At 52.6% G+C, this 19,058-nt stretch overlaps 1 protein-coding gene across 1 annotated transcript in view; it reads right to left on the reverse strand.

Moving 5' to 3' along the window:
- The window catches only part of LOC117999880 (multidrug and toxin extrusion protein 1-like), a 56,937-nt gene that overhangs the window by 20,057 nt on the left and 17,822 nt on the right, over positions 1-19,058 (reverse strand). Inside the window, exons 2-10 of the mRNA XM_034989285.1 lie at positions 10,013-10,114; positions 8,459-8,527; positions 7,370-7,518; positions 6,270-6,312; positions 5,006-5,050; positions 1,846-1,943; positions 1,486-1,583; positions 1,267-1,380; positions 1,112-1,179 (exon numbers count right to left, since the gene is read on the reverse strand). Coding sequence (XP_034845176.1) covers positions 1,112-1,179; positions 1,267-1,380; positions 1,486-1,583; positions 1,846-1,943; positions 5,006-5,050; positions 6,270-6,312; positions 7,370-7,518; positions 8,459-8,527; positions 10,013-10,099 — 771 coding nt within the window. The 5' untranslated portion in view covers positions 10,100-10,114. The remainder of the gene's footprint in view (positions 1-1,111; positions 1,180-1,266; positions 1,381-1,485; positions 1,584-1,845; positions 1,944-5,005; positions 5,051-6,269; positions 6,313-7,369; positions 7,519-8,458; positions 8,528-10,012; positions 10,115-19,058) is intronic.

Raw genomic sequence — 19,058 nt, forward strand, 5'->3', positions numbered from 1 at the left:
TCATGTGCTTTCTCTCTCCTCTCACCCTCTCTCAAATAAATAAAAAAATCTTAAAAAAAAAAAAAAGGAATTACATATTTTATGTAACTTTTAAATATAACCAGCCTCAAGGTGGGGCAGGGGGGACTAAGCATTAGTGTGCTGGCTTTAGTCCCTTTCACATTACAATTCTCCTTTTCTAAAGCGGCACTTGCTAGAGATGAAAGCCCTTCGGAATTTCCAGTTGCCGTTTTCAATAAAAGTCACAGGAAAGCCTCTGACAACTGGGATTCTTCTCTAGCACATCAAAATCTGTCCCTTTCCAAGGCTGAGTAATATTCCATTGTACGGACAGACCACATTCTGCTTCTCCATCCACCTGTTGATGGGACTCTTGGGTTGTTTCCACCTTTTTTTTTTTTAAGATTTTATTTATTTTTTTGACAGAGAGAGACATAGCAAGAGCAGGAACACAAGCAGGGGGAGTGGGAGAGGGAGAAGCAGGCTTCCCGCAGAGCAGGGAGCCCGATGTGGGACTCGAGCCCAGGACGCTGGGATCATGACCTGAGCCGAAGGCAGACGCTTAACGACTGAGCCACCCAGGCACCCTGTTTCCACCTTTTGGCTATCGTGAATAATGCTGCTGGGGGCTTTGGCATGGGTATCCGCTGAAGACCCAGCTTTCATGTCTTTGGGGTCTAACCTAGGAGTGGTCACTCAGAGCTTAAGAAGCAACAGACCCAGGCAGGAGTGGAATTCAGGGAGACACAATGAGCTAGGCTCTTCTTGCCATGTACCTAGTGCCATCACCCTTCGGACTCCCTCACCTGTCCCCCCCGCCCCCAAAGACATTTGTGTTGTAACAACTGGAAAAGATATTTCATGTTTGGCAAGTGTGGCAATCAAGGACATGCATGACCAGCACTGAGCAACTCATTCTTCCAAACTTCCCAGGCCTCACAGGGAAGATCCCATTGTTCCAAATGGACCCTCCCTGGCTCTAGGATGAAATTTTCCTTTCATCAACCAGTTTAAAAACTACTAACGTGATGAATGCCTATGCTCGTTCTTAGGACTGTTTTTTCAAGGGAAACATCCAGCACCTCCCCACGACTGGCTCCCAGACACTCACCGTGTACAAAATGACGGTCAGTTCATACACGACAGACTGGGCTCCCAGCTCCACCATGCCGAGGATGCCTGGTGGAGAAAGGCAGCTGACACCCTGCTTCCGGACAGGGCCCCCCCGCATTTACGCCAGCCGTCGCCACCTGTCCCCACACTGACCGCTCAGTAAGCTCCCGATCTCGTAGGCCCACCACTCCATGCACAGCATGAGCATGCCGGGGATGGCCAGGTTGAATAAGGAGGCCCAGTCCTGCAGACACTCCTGGGACCATCCTGTAGCGGGGACACAGACATATTAACAACACGTGGGTGGCTGGGCTGGACCTCAACTCAAGCTAAAACCTGCGTCCGACATGGAAGACAAACGGTGGTCTTTACCTCCCCAGGTAGTTTGATGCAGTTTCCTTCCAAGAATGTAGAAGAAGAGGAGCAATGCCAAGGTGAACTGGGAAATCATATTTGCCAGTGCTGACCCACTGCGAAGAACAGCCCCAGTGAGGGGAGGTGCCCGTCCTCCGCCTGCGTAAGCCCTGAACTCATCTTCTTTCTCAGCCTCACTGTCCATCCCAGACAGTGTATTCCAGGGCGGCCCAGGGAGGGGACCACACACGGACACGTGACCAGGTCTAGGCACCCCCCCTCCCACCATCCTGCCCTGGAAAAGCCACACGGTCGGTCATTCCTTCCCCCATCCCAAGATCATTCCTTCCCCCCTCCCAAGAATCAGTTGGGACTCACATCACCCCAAGCTGCAGCTGATGAAGAAACAGATAGTTGATGAGGGCATTGACAAGGTTGGCCGCTGCTCCAGTTATGATCTGGGGCAGTACGATTCCCTGGAACGAGGAGAGACCACACCCTGTGCTGGGGACCAAGGAGCGGGACTGCCACTTGGTCCCCAAACACACAGGCGAGGCGGCGGACTGCCACAAGAACCTCACTGGATGCCCATCCTTACTACTCCTACCTTCCTGCCTCCCACTCCCTCCTCCCAGAGGCGTGAAGCATGGAGCTCTGGCCACAGGGATGCAGGCAAGAGATGAGAAGGTAGCAAAGAGGCAGGAAGACAAATCAGTTTGCCTCCCAAACCGCAAGGACTAACGGGGATTGGGGAAAAACAAGTCACCCTCTGCACTGGACAGTGGGTGAAAGCTCAGCACTTTCTTGACCAAATGGAAGTTCAGTGAGCTAAGAAAATCTAAGATGAGCTCACAAAGCTAGAGTGTGGGAAGGATTCCATCACACCTGGCTCCGCTCCCAAGTACAAGGCAGAAAAGTCCAGGCTGTCTGGCATCTCAGTGAAGACTTCCGGCAGAAGAGGAGAACGACGCACACCGGCTGGGGATGTACAAAGCCACCCCGCCAAGCATCGGGACAGAATCACGGACACGACGAAGCCAGGGGTGATGTTCACAGGAGGTGCTGCTTCTCCCAGGTGCCAACTGTCACCCTGGCCCCTTCTCTGAATGTTTTTTCTGAGAAACCTGGCTCTCTAAAATCCGCAGGACATTTTGCTGAAGTCGTATCGCTAAACCTAAAAGATCCCTCACCTCCCTGGGGGATTGACGTCTCTCTCCCTCTCACACACACAAAAAAGTAGCCACAATTTCCATCTTGCGGGGGGTGGGGGGGGAGAGCTTCTCATGGATTTCTGGACATGGCAATCTGCATCTCTCTGAGCTCCCCAAGGAGGGAGGCCTTGGGTCCACTTGGCAGGGCAGACCTTCTCCTGCTTTGCTCTGAGCCCACCAAAACATGGCCTCCCCTGGACTGCACCTGAGCTCCAACCTTCAGAATCATAGCACTCTTCCCCCTTTGTTGGGTGAGCATCACACTCCCCTGATCCCCACCATGGCTGGCAAACCCAACTCTGCCGTGCTGCGGGTTTGTCTCTAGTGGCCTCAGTAGTCCTGGGCTCGGGGGCCAGGACAACGATCGTGGCCAACCACTACTATGGGTCACTAATTTATCAGGTGACCTGCTTAGTTTTTCAGCAAAGGAGGCAGGTGACCACACCTGCCTTTCAGGTAGAAGGTAAAAGAAGGAGCATGGGGTGGGGTTGGCCCAGGGAAGGACTGGGAGCAGGGAGACTCAGTAAGAGGCTCCTGAAGTTATCACAGAAGGAAGAGGAAGAACGAGAGAGGAACTGAAGCATCGGGGGGGGGTAAAGGCAGGAGGGGACAGGCAGGACCTACAGGACCATCACTGATGGGCCGTGGGAGTGAAAGAAAAGATGGGAGTCCCATGTGAGGACAGGTTACCCAAAGAGAAGATTTTGGAGGTCAATGACTGGGAGGGAAGGCAGGCAAGTGGAGGCAGGCCTGGGGGATGAGAAGGTCAAGGACAACGTGCATAGGCCTCCCACGGGCAGCAGGCAAGACTGGCAGTTAGAGCTGGAAATGTGGGAGCCATGTGCACACAGATGGAAACCAAAAACATGCCAGAAAAAGCTTCCCGCAAAGGAAGGTCAGCAGAAGCCAGTCCAGCCGCCTTCTCTAACTCTCCCCACTAAAAGTCTCAGCAGCCCCCCGGTTTCATCTGGGGCTCTCCACCGTGTTAACTCTGCCCCCAGACCAGCTGCTTCACCCCAAGATGGAAGCTGGGTTACATGCAACGCTTGGCTCTCCCGCCCGTCCCTGCACCCAAGGATCATTTCATTCTCTAGGATCCACCCCGGCATATGTCTCCCGTTCCTCCCACAGGACATCCTTTCTTGTCAGAGACCCACGGCATCTCTTGTTTGGACCATGTCCGTAATTCTCTCTTCCCCCGGCAATTGATTGGTTTCCCACCAACTGAAATATCCGCAGCAGAGAACAAACACAAGGCCCCATATGCTGAGCCAGGGCCAACACACCTCTCTGGTTGTGTCCCTCCACCCGAGTCGTGGCCTCTGCATTCTCACCCTTCGGTGACCCCAGACGCCTTGAGAACCCCGCGTGTTCTCCAAAACCCAGGTCACGCCTCCTTGCCCCTCTCAGCTCCGGGCTCCTCCTTCTCGATCTTTCCTTGTCCCTCCGAGGATCAGAGAGAGGGGTTTTCACTTCCACTCTCCTCACTGGACCGAGCTGGAGCCTGCGGTCAGGAGCTCCTGCGTTTGCTGGGAGACTGACTGTCAGGGAGAAGGTCCTGAGCAGACTACAGCCTCTACATGCCTTCAAGCAAGGTTATGGGCTGACAGCAGATGGAGATTTCTGCCTCTTTATAGACACCGATGAAGATTTGAAATGTTTCACTCACAGGGTAAGATCTTACATTTAAGAATACTAAATAGATGGAAAACCTCCTCCCTTCTCTCTTCCCTCCCTTGGCCCCTCCATGTGTCCTGGAGAGCCAGCCCCCGGGGCTATGACCCACTGCCCGGTACCCTCATTTACCTGGATTCACCTGGAAGCAAGTCCATGGTCCCACATACGCTAGCATCATAAATCCGTACCTACCGTCCCGGGGCTGTCAGTCACGTGTGGAGATCTGACCAACGTGAGGTATCATTACAACGTGGGCCTTCACGCCCCACTGAGGAGAGTCGGGCTGAGAGGTTGGCTCCCTGGAGCCCAACAGGTGCCCTCTGCAGGGCCCACGGGCACACACCCTTACTGCCAGGGAGCCAGGTAAGAGCACAGAGCCAAAGACCACTCCAGTGCTAACCCTAATCGGCCAATGGCAATTATTTCCGAGGGGGAATCGGATAAGAATTTTCCAAAGCCAACAATAACATATCCTCTCCTTGATTTCACTTCATAAACCTCTCCACACCAAAGTCCTGTGCCTACAACACGGGGAAATGTACTTCAGTGGTTCCTGAGTATTTTCAGGGACCCCCCCATCACTGAAAGGCATAAACTCCCACGAGCCCCCCCCCCACACACACACAAAGAGAAAGGAGAGTCTGCATTACCTGGCTGAACAAATATTTAACTTGTAATGCATAAAGAAACGTTGCCTACAAGAGAATAAGAGACGAAGGTTAACATTTTGGCCTCGGCTTGGCTGCCCTCTGCTTCCATATGGAGCCACAGAAGCACCCCATCTCAAGAGGGGGACCGGGGGCAGGGGGCGGCAGCCAGGGTGTCTGGGGCCAGGGTGTTCCAACATGATCCAAGAGACCCTAGGGTCTGGGAGAGCGGTTCCCTTGAGTGCATGGCAAGGATTCTTCCAGGGGTGCTATGCTATCAAGGAGGCCCCTGGGCCAACTCTAAGGGAGGCACCCCTTTTATGGTACAGACTAGATAACAGTCCTATTTGCTGGAACAATTCAAAGAATATTAAGTGTTGAAGATTTCAGTATAAATTAAAGACCACAAGGCCAATCAGGAGAGCAGATAGCTACTTTTAAGAGCTGAATTGTATCCATCCAAATTCCCAAGTCAAAGCCCTAACCCCCAATGGGACCTTTATTTGGTGATAGTCTTTAAAGAGCTGATTAAGTTAAAATGAGGCCATTAGAGTGGCCCTAGCCCAACAGGACTGGTGTCATTATAAGATGAGAGACCCTAGGGCTGCACCTGTTCAGGGGGACCACCAGGAGAAAAGACAGCAAGGAGGAGGCCTTCTACAAGCCACGGAGAGAGGCCTTCGAGGACACCAACCCTGCCACGCCTTGATTTTGGACTTTCCCGTTTCCACCAGCGTGAAAAAAATTGATTTCTGTTGTTTGAGCCACCCAGTCTGTGTTTTGTTATGGCAGCCCATGCAAACCAAGACAGCCATACCGCCCAACTGAATAAAATGAGCTTTGATTGTTCATTGACCATGGACTACTGTGTCCAACACGCACACACACTGAGGGAGCTATGCGATCACGCTCAGCAAGGAAAACAAATCTAAAAGTTCAGAGTGAGGCCCTCGGGGGTTCTGACACGAGGAAGAAATTACCACCATCCAAAAAAAAAAAAAGCCTGAACTCCTTTTGGTGCGTGATTCCGGAAGTTCGTAGGAGTTCGGGACAGGGGCCTCCTGGACTTGCCTTGACCCAGGTGTTCCTTGAGGGACAGACACGTGTGTCTTTCATGAGCATAATGAAAGCCACGGTCCTTGAAGGAGCCAACGTCACATGTATGAATCCTGGAAGACTGACCCAACACACTGAGCTCCCAGGTACCGCAGCTGCCTTCTACCAGTGAACCTCAAGAAGGGGGCCCCGTAACCCCTTGAAAACTTACAGGAAGAGCTGGAATGAAGACCGTGACATAATCCTGGGTCAGCCTACATAACGAAAAGAAAAAAAAGGTGGCAGGGGTCTCCGTTTTGAGGGAAGGGTAGGGAGGATAAGCTACCGAACACCCCCTTTCCCATTCTTGGCTCTTTTCGAATCAATGAGCTTCACGTGCTGGAGCAAATGTGAAAATGGACCCACAGACCTCATCATCTTATACCCAGGTTACCGCTCTTGGTTATTCCAAATCTTTAGGTCTAGGAAAGGGTTTTTCAACCTCAGCACGATGGCCAGATAATTCTCTGCTGTGCATAGGAGGATGTTTTGTAGTTATCTCTGGCTTCTCCCCATACTAGTTCTGACAGATAACCAGAACTGCCTCCCAACGTTGCCAAAGATCCCCTAGGTTCACAGCCATTGGTCTAGGACAAGAACTTGTTTTAAAGGTTCTTACGAACTAAGCCAGGCCTCAAAACTTGGCAGCACATTAGAATCATCTAGGGGAAGGCGCCTGGGTGGCTCAGACGGTTAAGCGTCTGCCTTTGGCTCAGGTCATGATCCCAGGGTCCTGGGATCGAGTCCCGCATCGGGCTCTCTGCTCCTTGGGAGCCTGCTTCTCCCTCTGCTTCTCTCTCTCTTTCTCCGTCTCTCATGAATAAATAAATAAAATCTTTAAAAAAAAAAAAAGAATCATCTAGGGGAACTTTGAAAGACACTGATGCCCATGCTGCCCCCAAGGCCAATTAGAACAGAACCCTGAGAGGGGTGGGGCACCAGGTATGGGTGGGTTTTTAAAACACCCAGGTGATCTGAGTATCAACCAGGGTCAAGAACCACGAAACCATGAACAAACGCCATGAACTACTATCTCAGGCAAGTGGAGGACGTTTGCCAAGTCTTGTCTCGCTCCAAACTTTTTACCCTGAAGTCATTCAAGTAAGGAGGGATCTAGATCTTAGGTGGCAGGCGTGGACAGCACGATGGCCTGGCAGAAGTCCGCTAGGGAACGCTGACCCCCCTCCTGGTGTGTAGCCTTTGCTAAACTTGGATGGGACCATCTTTCTGCCAAGATGGACCCAACCGCGCCTCGGCATGGGCCCATCTTACCTGGACACGGCCGGGTCCTGCCGGAAGAGCAGCAGGATCTGCTGGGTGTTGAGGAAGAGCGCCCAGCAGGGGAAGCAGCAGAGGAGCAGCATCAGGATCCCCCTCTGCAGGATGACCCCCACATGCTTCAAGTTCCGGCTCCCGTATGTCTGGGTGCGCACAATGCAAACAAAGCCGTTAGCAGAGGAACGGCACCCCCCAGCCCCCCAAAAGCCTTCAATCAGATGGTCCTAGGACTTTGCCACGCTCTTTAGGTATTCTTGGTTCTCACACTTGGCTGCCCATTAGAATCACCTGGAGAACATTTTTAAAACCCCAATGCCACGGTCCCACCAAAGACGGTCTGGATTTAACAGGTCCAGGGTGGGGCCCCAGAGAGCAGTCGTTTTTAAAAGCTCCCCATGAGATTCTGATGGGCCAGTCAGGGTGGCATCAGCTGGTAACCTCTTAGAGATGCAGTATCTTGCCCCCACCCCACCCCCCAACCTGTGAAGCAGAAACTCTGGGGTACGGCCAGTGGGGGGGCCGAAGCCCGCTCCCACGGGCTTCCAAAAGCCAAACTGTGCACGTCTCTCCCTGGCCCATGTTCAGCGACATCTGTGTGGCAGCCTGAGACCAGCTATAAATGAGCTCCTTCTGCCACCGGAATGAGCAAACTGTGCAGGTCAGAACATCTGCCCTTCTCCCGCCCAAGACATGGACATTCAACATTTACCAGCATGCCACTGGCAGGAGGCCCCCGGCCTGTTTTAACAAGCCCCCCAGGGAGCTCGGGTGGGCACTCAAGGTCGAGAAGCACGGGACGGTGCCAAACTCAGTGATGTGGAAAGTGCGAAGACGGGCTTGTACAAAATGTCCCCTATTTGGTCAAAAGGTAGTGTAAGCCAGACGTGCAAACATGACTTCCCAAGCCTGCAAGGCACCCAGCCACATTTCCAAAAAAGCAAGCACTGGATAGTGGAACTGAGGGGTTGCCGTCGGGGAGTCCCTCCCTCTGTGCACAAGACCCTCCCCACTTCCTGCCGGTGGGGCCCTCCCAGCTCCCGTGTCCACAGTCACTTGCCAGAGTCACCTGCAGCTTCCGCTTACCTGGGACATGAGCGTGTCGCAAGCAGAAGATAAGCCAAAGCCCACGGAGATACCAGTGACATTGATGACCTGGAAAGAAACCCAAGACGGCCACGCAGTATAAGGGAGACAGGAAGGCGAATTCTCTGTCCCCACTGATCAGAGGCTGCCATGTGCCTCCGGCAACCCGCCCAAGTCACCCTACTCAGCTCTGTCCTCCCCTGGAGCGCTGGCACAAATCCTCTGGGCCCGCTTAATTAAAAGACGGGCAACAAACTTGGAGAGAAGAAAAATCTCAGCCAGAGGTTATTACCAAGCCCTTTTCTTTCCCAAGTGCTGGGCATTTTGGTCCCCAATTTCAGAGGAACGTGAATCATCCTTAAGGGGAATGCCATGTCGCACATTAGCAGTTCTGGGTAAGTCCACTTGCCCCAGACCAAGCACGGCCTGGGACAGTATCCCAAAGGACTCTAAAGGGCTCAGAATCAAGCCTCTGAAGTCAAGGTCAGAGAGCTCCTGGGTGCACTTGTCTTGACTAGGGACACCAACTAAATCCCCGGGTCCCTGGAGCTTTGGGGAGCCCAGGGAAGCACCCCCAACACCAGGGCGTGGCATCACGGGATGTCTGGAACCTGCCATCTGCAACTGAGTCTGCAGGGCACTAACCAAGGACAACAGCCCCAACTGGGCTCAGCCTAGAAGCACCAGCCTTCTTGCACTTCCTTGGCGAAAGGGCATCTGCTAGAGGCTCGCTTAATGCATTTCTCCCCCCAGACTTCAAAACATTAAAACCCCAAAAGGATAATTAAGCCGGGGGTTGCCCGTGTTGCTCCCTGAAAGCAAGACAATCCATATATATACCTGGGGCCAACTCAGAATAGTCCTGCACAGTCCAGAGGCAGCAAACGCCCATGGCTAGGGAGACCAGGCAGATAAGGCAAACGTGTGCCTGAGCAGGGCAGCAGCGAGGGGGAACCGGGGAGGCGGAGAAGAAGCGGGACACATATCTGCTGAAAGCCACAGGCTCCACCTTTCTAGAAACACCTAGCTAGCCAACGAAATAAGTCGGCAGGACCATTTGGCCACACATAGCCAGTTAGCCCCTGACAGAGGTCGATGACATCTCTTTGGTTTGGGGGATTCACATCTAAGATACAAAGAGGATTTGGGGTTCCTCCCAATTTTAGGTTTAGACACTAGGACCCAGGATGTCATCTTCCAGTTCTATATCATGGAGATGGAAGTGGGGGGCAGGAGTCAAGAGCTCCATGGATTACAGATTCACTGATGTGGCAGACAGAATAACAGCCCTCCAAAGATGTCCCATCTTAACCCCCGGAGCCTGGGAAAATGTGAACTTACAGGGCAAAGGAGAATTATAGTTGCAAACGGAAGTAAGGTGACAGCCCGGCCAACACCTTTTTTCAGCCCAGCAAAACCCATTTGAGACTTCTGACCTCCAGCACCGAGATAATGAATTGTGCTGGTTTAAGCCCTTAACGAGTGGGACTTCCTGAGAGAGGAAACTCATACCGATGGCTTTCAGAAAGGTGTGTTAGCAAGTCCCATACGTACCGCGATGGCAAGGGTGACAGCATCCAGCTCCAGCCTCCCCAGGTGGCCACAGAACACAGAGCTTGTGAAACTGATCAGAAACACCATCAACTGCGCCAAGAACTTGGAAGAGACAGAAAAGGAGCTATAGATGAGTGCCAACCATCACGGGGAGGAGGGCGCGAGGTCCCGGCGCACGGGGGCGCCCCCCACGCTCTCCAAATCGACTCCAGTCAGAAGTAAAGAAACCAAGGGGCGCCTGGATAGGGCGGTCCATTAAGGGTCCGACTCTTGGTTTCGGCTCAGGTTGTGATCTCACGGTCGTGACATGGAGTCCCGAGTTGCGCTCTGCGCTCAGTGCAGAGTCTGCTTGAGATTCTCCCTCTCCCTCTGCCCCTCCCGATCGTGCTCCCTTGTTCTCAAATAAATCAATCAATCTTAAAAAAAAAAAGGTAAAGAAATTCGGCCGTTAGTCAGCCTCTGCCCACTTTCACAGACAAACGTGCGACTTCTGGTAGGCTTCTTGAAGGATATTCAAGAGTTCATTTCCAACCGCGATCAGCATCCCATTTTTGAGAACTTCCCGGCTTTTTGAGTTGATTTTTCATGTTAAGATTCTCAAGCCATAGATCACAGGTATGTTTTCTCTGAAATTCTCAGGGGCCGCCTTCTGGGATAACCCCCTTGTCATCTCACATTCCCAAGGAGGACTGGAGGGAATACAGCCTTCAAAAGCCAGCACGAGATGCCACAAACAGGAACCCCTGAGCTAAGAATGGGGCTCTCCAACCGGAAGGTCGGTGGGCTCTGGAATCTTGGGGTGAGACATCCCCCAATCTGCCAAGCACCTTTAATTCTTGAATCCTGAGAAGGCTCAGGTGGGAGGGCAAAATCTGCTTCCGGAACCTTAAGCCATTCTTCCTCACCATTCCAAGAACATGAGTTGCTCCACAATCCTATAGTTGCCTGTTTGGACACTGACCTTATTTCCTTAGGGTAATTCCCAACTACCTCACACCCCACCATTGCCACCTGCCAGACCCTGGCCATGCAGTACCTCTCAGGAAAGCCCCTCTCCCAAGGAGGTTTACATGGTCCAAGAGGCACTGAGGTCTGACTCCCATTCCCCGGAAGATAGAACAGGTGCCTAAAGAGTCACAACTGCGGACAAGGTGCCCTCCTTCTTGGGCCCCCAGCGGCACAGCTTCTAGTCCAATAGGACTTTCTGCTACTGAGAAGGGCAGAAGGGACGCTTTTAGAATGCATTGCAAAAGTAAGCCAAAGACGAGACAAGAGGCAAGGGACAATGAAAAGCTGGGGGCAGGGGTGAAAAATCAAAAAGTTGGTATGAAAAACCCAATTCTAGAGAACCTAAAGCGAGAGCCAAGGGACCCCCGTCCCCCCACCCCCAGTAGGCCTATATTAGGGGATGGCCACCATCTAGGCCATGTCACCACCCTACAGGTGGGCTTTGTGGTTTCATCCAGCAGAGCTTGATGTCTGTGAGTTTTCATAACTTTAAAGGTCACAGGGCACCTGGGTGGCTTGATTCAGGGTGAAGCATCTGCCTTCGGCTCAGGTGGTGATCCCAGGGTCCTGGGATCAAGTCCCGTGCTGGGCTCCCTGCTCTGCGGGGGAGTCTGCTTCTCCCTCTGCCCCTCCTCCCACTCATTCTCTCAATCTCTCTGTCTCAAATAAAATAACTAAAATCTTTAAAAAAAAAAATGAAGGTCACAGGGTCCTTTTTTTTTTTGTAAACTCAGCATCACTTTCAAATCTTTTCAGGTCATTATCCTCTCAGCCATGTCAACTCTTACAAATGGTTGCGTCATGGAATCTGTTCCCCCCTTTCCACAGAATGGCATACTTCTGCTACATGATGCTCCGGTCCCCCACAAGCTGTTTTCGTGGCTTTGCATAAAGAACATGCTCAGCCTCATCTAGGGTCAGGCCTTTGGGCCACTTCCCCGATTTTGCTATTACTAATTGCGCTACACGGAACACCTTTTGTACTTGGGCGGGGAAACGGGCGTTTTCTTAGGGCAAGTGCCCAGTCCAAGCCTGGAAAGAGTTATGTTTCCTAGACGAAAGGCCAGGGAGTCTGGCTGAGTTAAGCTCATCCATGTGAGATGCTCAAACCATTTCTTTGTTGGGCCCACTGCAGCCTTGCTAGGGTGACGGTAACATGGGATTCAGGTTGCACAACACAGAAACGTTTTCTGACCATCAGTCCCAGGGAGATCTTGGCTCCAGAGCTGATATTTGCTAGCCGCGCATACTTGTTTTCAAATCCTGGTTTTAAGCCCTTTGGGTGAGCTCTTGGCCATCGCTGTGGTTCACGTACATAAGGATCACCTGGGGACATTGCTCAGCAGGCCCATGCCCTGCCCTAGCTCAAGAGACATCCCAGATGTCTTTGGCGCTGTGGGATCTGCCTTTCAACACCCCCACACCCATCCCATCCACACCCGGTCAAGACGCGGCGGGGTCAAGGACGAGACCCATCACGGGGCCTCTTGCCACGCCTGAGCAATTAGCCCATTCTGTTCCCCCCCGTGTCTCAAGGATGGCTGTCTCAACAACAGCCTGATGGGCAGTGACTAGCTGTAGACAAATGTACGATAGAAATCGCCAGGCTGACCGTGCCTCTGTTTCTTCCTATCACGGAGGCCCTGCTCATTTTTTTAGCCAGGCAGCAAGAACCAAAACTATTGCCCCTTGCAGGCTTTGGAAGGGTGCTCTCCAGGGCCAGATGCTGCAGAGGCAACAGGTGTAGGCTTGCCCAGTGAGCTTGCTGTGTGAGCACCGTTCTGGAAGCCCTGGTCTCACCCCCCTCCCGTGGATGCCTGAAAGCTCACCCCTGGCATCGAAAGGTCAGCCCTGGAAGGAGCCTCGAGGTCATGGAGTACAGCCTCTTCGTTGACATAGGAGAAAACCCAGGCAGCCCCAAGTCACACAGCTGGCTAGTCACAGAGGCACAACTGGGACCCAAGTCACTTGACTTACGGATGGTCAACTGGGGTCAACGTCTTTGCAACACAAACTACATGCCGAGCAAGATGAACACCATCACTCCATTTCTACCCCCATGCAACCCACCGTAGAGCCCGGAAAGAGGTTCAACGTGAAATACCACCACCAATTACACAGGCGATGGGCACTACAAAGACGACAGAGGAGTTCTAAGAGCACAACCTGGGAGTCAGAGAAGGTTTGGGAAGAAATGAAGCTCCACTGAAACCTGAATGGTGAAGGAGCAGGTGAAGGTGGGCTGTCCGTCTGGGGAGAACGTTCTAGGCAGAGGAAACAGAGCAGCCCGAGGAAATGGGGTCTGAGGCAAGGCTGGGGGAAGGATGACCGGGAGCCAGAGAAATAAGATAAGACCCGGGCTCCTGACAGGAGCCCTACCCCAGAGGACCCCACAAGACCAACAAAAGGGGGTGACAAGCTCACATGCCCATTCCCCTCTAAAAGAGGACTTTGGTGTCTGGCTCCACATGGAGCATTTGGGGCAGCGTGAGCTGAAGAGGGGAGAAGACACAAGGAGGCTGCCGTGGTCCAGACTGGGATCAAGGCGGAAGGGGGATGAAGATGTGCATCCAGCTGAGAGACAGTTAGGAGGCCTGGGAAAGGAAGGGAAAGAGCCAGGGAGGGCCCTAGACCACCCCCAGGCCTCCTCCTCCCACCTGCCCCCTTTGAAATGCCTCCTATTCTTGCAAACCTTTATCACCTTAGCCTAGACCATCCTGTGCCTGTGTGGAAGCTTCCTCCTACTGAGCTTACATGTCACCAAGGACTTTCCCCACTGCCTATAGGATAAAAATCAAACCATTAGCCTGCATGCCTCGTGTGTAGTCTGGCCCGTCCGTCCAGAGGCCCCTCACCCTGCGGGGCCTGCTCTGGTCCTTCCGCCCTGCAGCCCTAGAAAGTTCTCCAGCTCCCTCTCAGATGGTCCTTCGTGCACACAGCCGGAAACCAGCTCCCTCGGTTTGGACCCAGGCTATTCTACTCCATTTCCAGCCTCGGTAATGGTGTGCACAGCCCATGCTCCCGGAGAGCGAGCAATCCCTCTCTGGGATTATTTTTCAGGACTCCGACTGAGCCTGGCAATAAAGACAAAATACTTAAAAAAAAAAGAAGAAAAAAAGAAATACAATCCTAACGAAAAAAAAGCGTGATTGAAATGCCCAAGGCTAAGTAGTTACCAGCTACACCTCCTTTGCAAATGTTTTCTGCAGAATAGAACCTGTGATGACACACCTTCCAACATGCACCTCTTTCCCTTGTGTTCTCTCTTTATAGGCTTCATTGAAAGCTCGATGGGAGCGAGGTAAGGAAGTCTGAACACCTGAGCCTGAAGCCTATCTCGGATCCTTAAGGGTCAATGCTCATATAAGAGGCCTGGAAGGGAGACGGAATGGGAGAGGCAAAATCACAGAGAGGAGATTCAGACCAGGCATCCCACCTAACGGACGGTAGATCCTTGGAGAGCAGAGTCTGGGACACTGAGCACGGAGGAGGAGGAGGCATCTTCTCCTCCTCCAAGCCCCTCAGGAAATAGAAAACTCACAGCAGATGGGAATAGAGCTGTACAAAGACCAAGAGGGGCTCCATATACAATTCATAAGAGACTAAACAAGTGCCAGAATTCCATTGGGTAAAGCCGTCACATACAAACCCAAACACACAAGACTGGAAGGAAAACACCGAAATTATCTCTGGGTGGTGTTTTCCTTTGCTTCTTTGTCGTGGTGTTCCAGATTTTTTTTCTACGAGGACAAATTTTGTAACTAACACAGTCATACACATCTATGCACACATCTATACACATCTATCTATACACACACAAACATAAAGGGCCCAGCAGTTAGGCCAGTGTTCATTCCAGAGACCTGGAAGGTCCCCTACATCAAGGGGGGCCAGGTTACTTCGGGGACCTGCAGAGACAGAGGACCTGTTCTTGGAGAGGCTGGGTCTCAGCATGCTGCCTCGTGGTGTTTGCTTGTTGTATTATAAGAGTCTTATACAGACTTTTCTCACAGCAACCCTGTGAGGGAATTTGGGGCACGGGTTATTCTCCTCAGCTTATGGATGGATAAGCAGAGACTAAAAAGTTAGGAACTACTCAAGTTCACACAGCTTTTCCTAACCTGCCTTCTGAGATCAAAGCAGGAACTGGGGGCCAGGTATGGAGATTCCAAACCATGCATTCTTCCCGTTTTTCAAGAGAGCTTCACAAACACCTTTTTTGCTGGGTGAATTTTCGTTCCGTGGCATTATCTTGCCCCCATGCACACCACAGCAGGTATCACTGGGCCCCACAAACAGAATTGTCACCGCGCCAGGAAGACGCACCCACCCACCTTACCCTTTGCAGGTGTGGAATGTCTACTCAGTGGCCCAAAACGTATGCCTTAAAAACACAACGGATTCGTCTTGTCCAATGAAATGACTCACTCTGTTGACTTGAAAACCACCCAAGCTGTCAGGAGAACAGGGATGGGATTCTGTTTCTTGTGGTTTTGAAAACCCACATCACTTTTAAATAGATAACGCAGGAAAAAAACCCTAACCTAATGTTGAGAAGAAACCTCAACCCCAAAGAAAACCACATTAAAGACTTTAAGAAAAAATAACGGGGAGGAGAGCGTGGGACAGGATGCCTCTGGTCTCGTCTTGCAGAGATTAACTGAGATTCTGAAGGATTTGGAGATCGCGATGCAAGAGAGACAATTTCACCTCCTTCCTCCCTGCCTCATGGTAACTTAGCTGAAGTCCCGACTCACAACCAGCATTCAAACAAGTTTCAAACGCCTGCGAAAACTTGCTCGCTTCGCCGGAATCCTCACCCAGAAAGGCGCCCGAGACAGCCTTCAGGCGAGCAGGTCCCGGCTCCCTGGGGGCTCCCAGCGCCCGGGCGGGGACCGGCTGCGCGACCTGTGCGGTTTGTGCCCGGAGGGGCCGCCCCCGAGAGGGTGCAGAGCGCGGCCCGGGACGCACGCGGAGGCACAGGGACGCGCGCCCGCCGGGCTCCCTCTGGGCACCGCGTCCCCCGGCGCCCGCCCGCTCTGCCCCGCGGCGACACGCGTACCGGGCCCCCGACCCGCGGGACCCACCTCCCACCGAGGCCACCTTACTTACCGCGGGGCCCGCCAGAAGCAGGAGAGCCCACAGCTCCTCTCGGAAGCCGGACAGCAGCGGGCAGCGCGACCTGGGACGCTCGGGGGTGGCTCCGGGGCGCTCGGGGATGGTCACGGGGCGCTCGTGGGTGGCCACGGGGCGCTCGCGGGTGGCCACGGGGCGCTCCGGGGTGGCCACCGGGCGCTCGGGGATGGCCCGAAGGCGCTCGGGGATGACCCCGGGGCGCTTAAGGGTGGCCCCGGGGCGCTTGAGGGTGGCCCCGGGGCGCTTGGGGATGGCCCCGAGGCGCTTGGGGATGGCCCCGGGGTGCTTGGGGATGGCCCCCTGGCCTTCCCGTCCGGACGACTCTGCAGCCTCCATGCGCCTGGCGCTCTGCGTTTGGGGAGCGCAGAGGCGGCCTCTGGGAGGGTGCAGGGCCGCTCCGGCTCCAGTCCCCGCCCCGGGCCGCCCAGCCCGCATCGGGAGCCGACCCGCAGCCCCGGGCCCAGCCGCGCGCGCCTCCTGCCCAGCCGCGACCTTGGGTGCCTCCCTTGCACCTCTGCCGCCGCGTGGACGCCCGCGGGTCTCGCAGAGGCCCACGGACTCCTGGACTGGGAAGGCAACAGGCTGCAGAACGTCTGGAAACAGACGGAAAACGTTCTGGGGGCCTGGGGCCTCCGAGCCTCGGACGCCAGGGCTTGAGCTGGCCCTGCGCCTCCCCCCGGAGGTTTCAGGCTGTGAAACGTCGGGCCAGGAAGACCCTAGAGCTCTCACTCGGCCCGGGCGGCCAGCCAGGGGCGCGGGTTGGGCGCACTCCTCCATCGCAGGCACCTCTGCTCTGGCGGGACGCGCTCTGCAAAGTGCGCTCAGCGGAGTGCGCTCAGCACATGCTCTGCGGCTGCGTTTGGAATCTGCGTACTCTTTCCCGCCCACCAACTGTATCAACTTAGAATCTATCAAAAGAGAGCAACAAGCTCACAATTTCCAAATAGAACTATGGGGGAACGAGAGGTTGTGAGTGTCAACAAACTCGGATTCAGGAGACACCTGCTACGGTCTCCCTGGGGGCAGAGCCACTTGCTTGCCTCCTAGAGCCTCAGTTCCCTCATCTGTAAAATTGAAATAGCATCTCCATCACTGGTTTGGGTGAGGATTCAATGAGCTTGTGTAGGTGGACCACGTGGCCTTCAACCTGCTACACAAGAATTGCCTAACAAACGTTCCTCACCAGGACAGGATGATTTCTGTAATAGTCGAAATTCCTTCTGTCCTAGAAGTGATCCAACTTTGGGGGCTCACATAACCAGAAAGTTTGGGTTCAGGGATTTTAAAACAAGGTCTTTAGTGCTCCCCCCCTCCCCCTCTCTCTTCCTCTCTCATCTTACCACCATTTTTTATTCTCTCCTTGGTTGTGTGTGTGTGTGTGTGTGTGACTTTTTTTTTTTTCTCTGTAGGCAAGCTCTCTTTCCCTGGAGGGGGCAGGGGGGCCTCCAGCAACCCTCACCCCTTTCTTTCCCACCCCCTAAGCCAGATAATAAGACCCTCCCTCTTCTAGCTCCAAACAAAGAGACAAACAGGGAGGAAACTTACGTATGTAGGTTTCATATGTAGGTTTCTTGCCCACTTTGAAACAATCACCCTGGGCAGGGAAATAGGGTCTGATGTTTGGCTTGCCCAAAGGGGCTGGGTGCTGTTGATAAGGGAAACAAAGGCAAGACAAATGTAGCTTAAATTAAACCTCCTTAGAGCTTGTGTCCCACTGATAGATACCTGAAACATACAGAGGTTGACCTTACTCAAGAAACTCATGGCTGTCTTCCTGCCTGTTTCTGTTTTATTAAAGACTAAAAATAGCTTAACAGCAGCCAGCCCCTCAAGGTCCTGAAAGCCTTGCTTTCAAATTCCTTAAGAGACTTATGCTATCCCTAAAACCCACTAATTAAAAAGTATACAATCAGTCACTCCTCACAATCCCAGTGCCGCTCTTTTCTGTCCACGGGTCATGTCCCCATGCTCTAATACAATCACCTTTTTGCACCAAAAACATCTCAAGAATTCTCTCCTAGCCATTTGCTCACAAACCCAAAAACTTCCAAATGTCATCACTGTGACTGGTAATCGACCACTAGAATTACATGTAGGGAGTGGAGGAGGAGGCCTGAGTCCCAACAGACAAAAGTCCCAGGCTGGACGCTAGATTGCCAATCACTGCTATTCTTGAACAGCCTTCTGGAGTCCTGGCCAATGCAATAAAACATATAACAGAAATGTAAGATATAAAAAGAAGAGGTAAGAGCATTACTTGCAATTACAATTACACACAATCCAAATAAATGGGAAAGAAAGCTAATAGAATAAATAACGGGACTTGACAAAGTTGCTACACGCAAGTTCTTCAACAGGTAATATCGGTCTTTTAAACTGGTAATACCATATATGAAAATACTGGAAGAAGAAATCTCACAGTAGTGACAAATAAACCCTCCTTGTGATGTAGAACAGAATTCCCTCCTTAAAGGGGTTGTGTACAATGACTTCCTTCCAAAGAACGCAGTGTGCAAAGAGGGGGAAATACTAACTTTAGAGTGGAGAAAACTGGTAAACGCTACCTCAGCCAGATGATCAAGGTCACTATCAAAATCATACCGATAGATGCAACTGTCTTAGTTCCCTATGGTTGCTGTGACAAGTTATCACAAACTTAAAGGCTTAAAACAACAGAAGTTTATTCTTTCATAGTTCTGGAGGAAGGATGTCTAAACTCAAGGACTTAGGGGTGCCTGGGTGGCTCAGTTGGGTAAGCATCCTACTCTTGATTTCAGGGTCCTGGGATCAAGGCCCATGTCAGGCTCCATGCTGAGCACGGAGTCAGCTTGAGATTCTCTCTCTCCCTCTGCCCCTCTCCCCACTTGCTCTCTCTCTCAAATAAATAAATAAATAATTTTTA

This window comes from Mirounga leonina, unplaced genomic scaffold, assembly GCF_011800145.1.
Source record: "Mirounga leonina isolate KUSES-001 unplaced genomic scaffold, KU_Mleo_1.0 Mir_488, whole genome shotgun sequence".
NCBI classification, from domain to species: Eukaryota; Metazoa; Chordata; class Mammalia; order Carnivora; family Phocidae; genus Mirounga; species Mirounga leonina.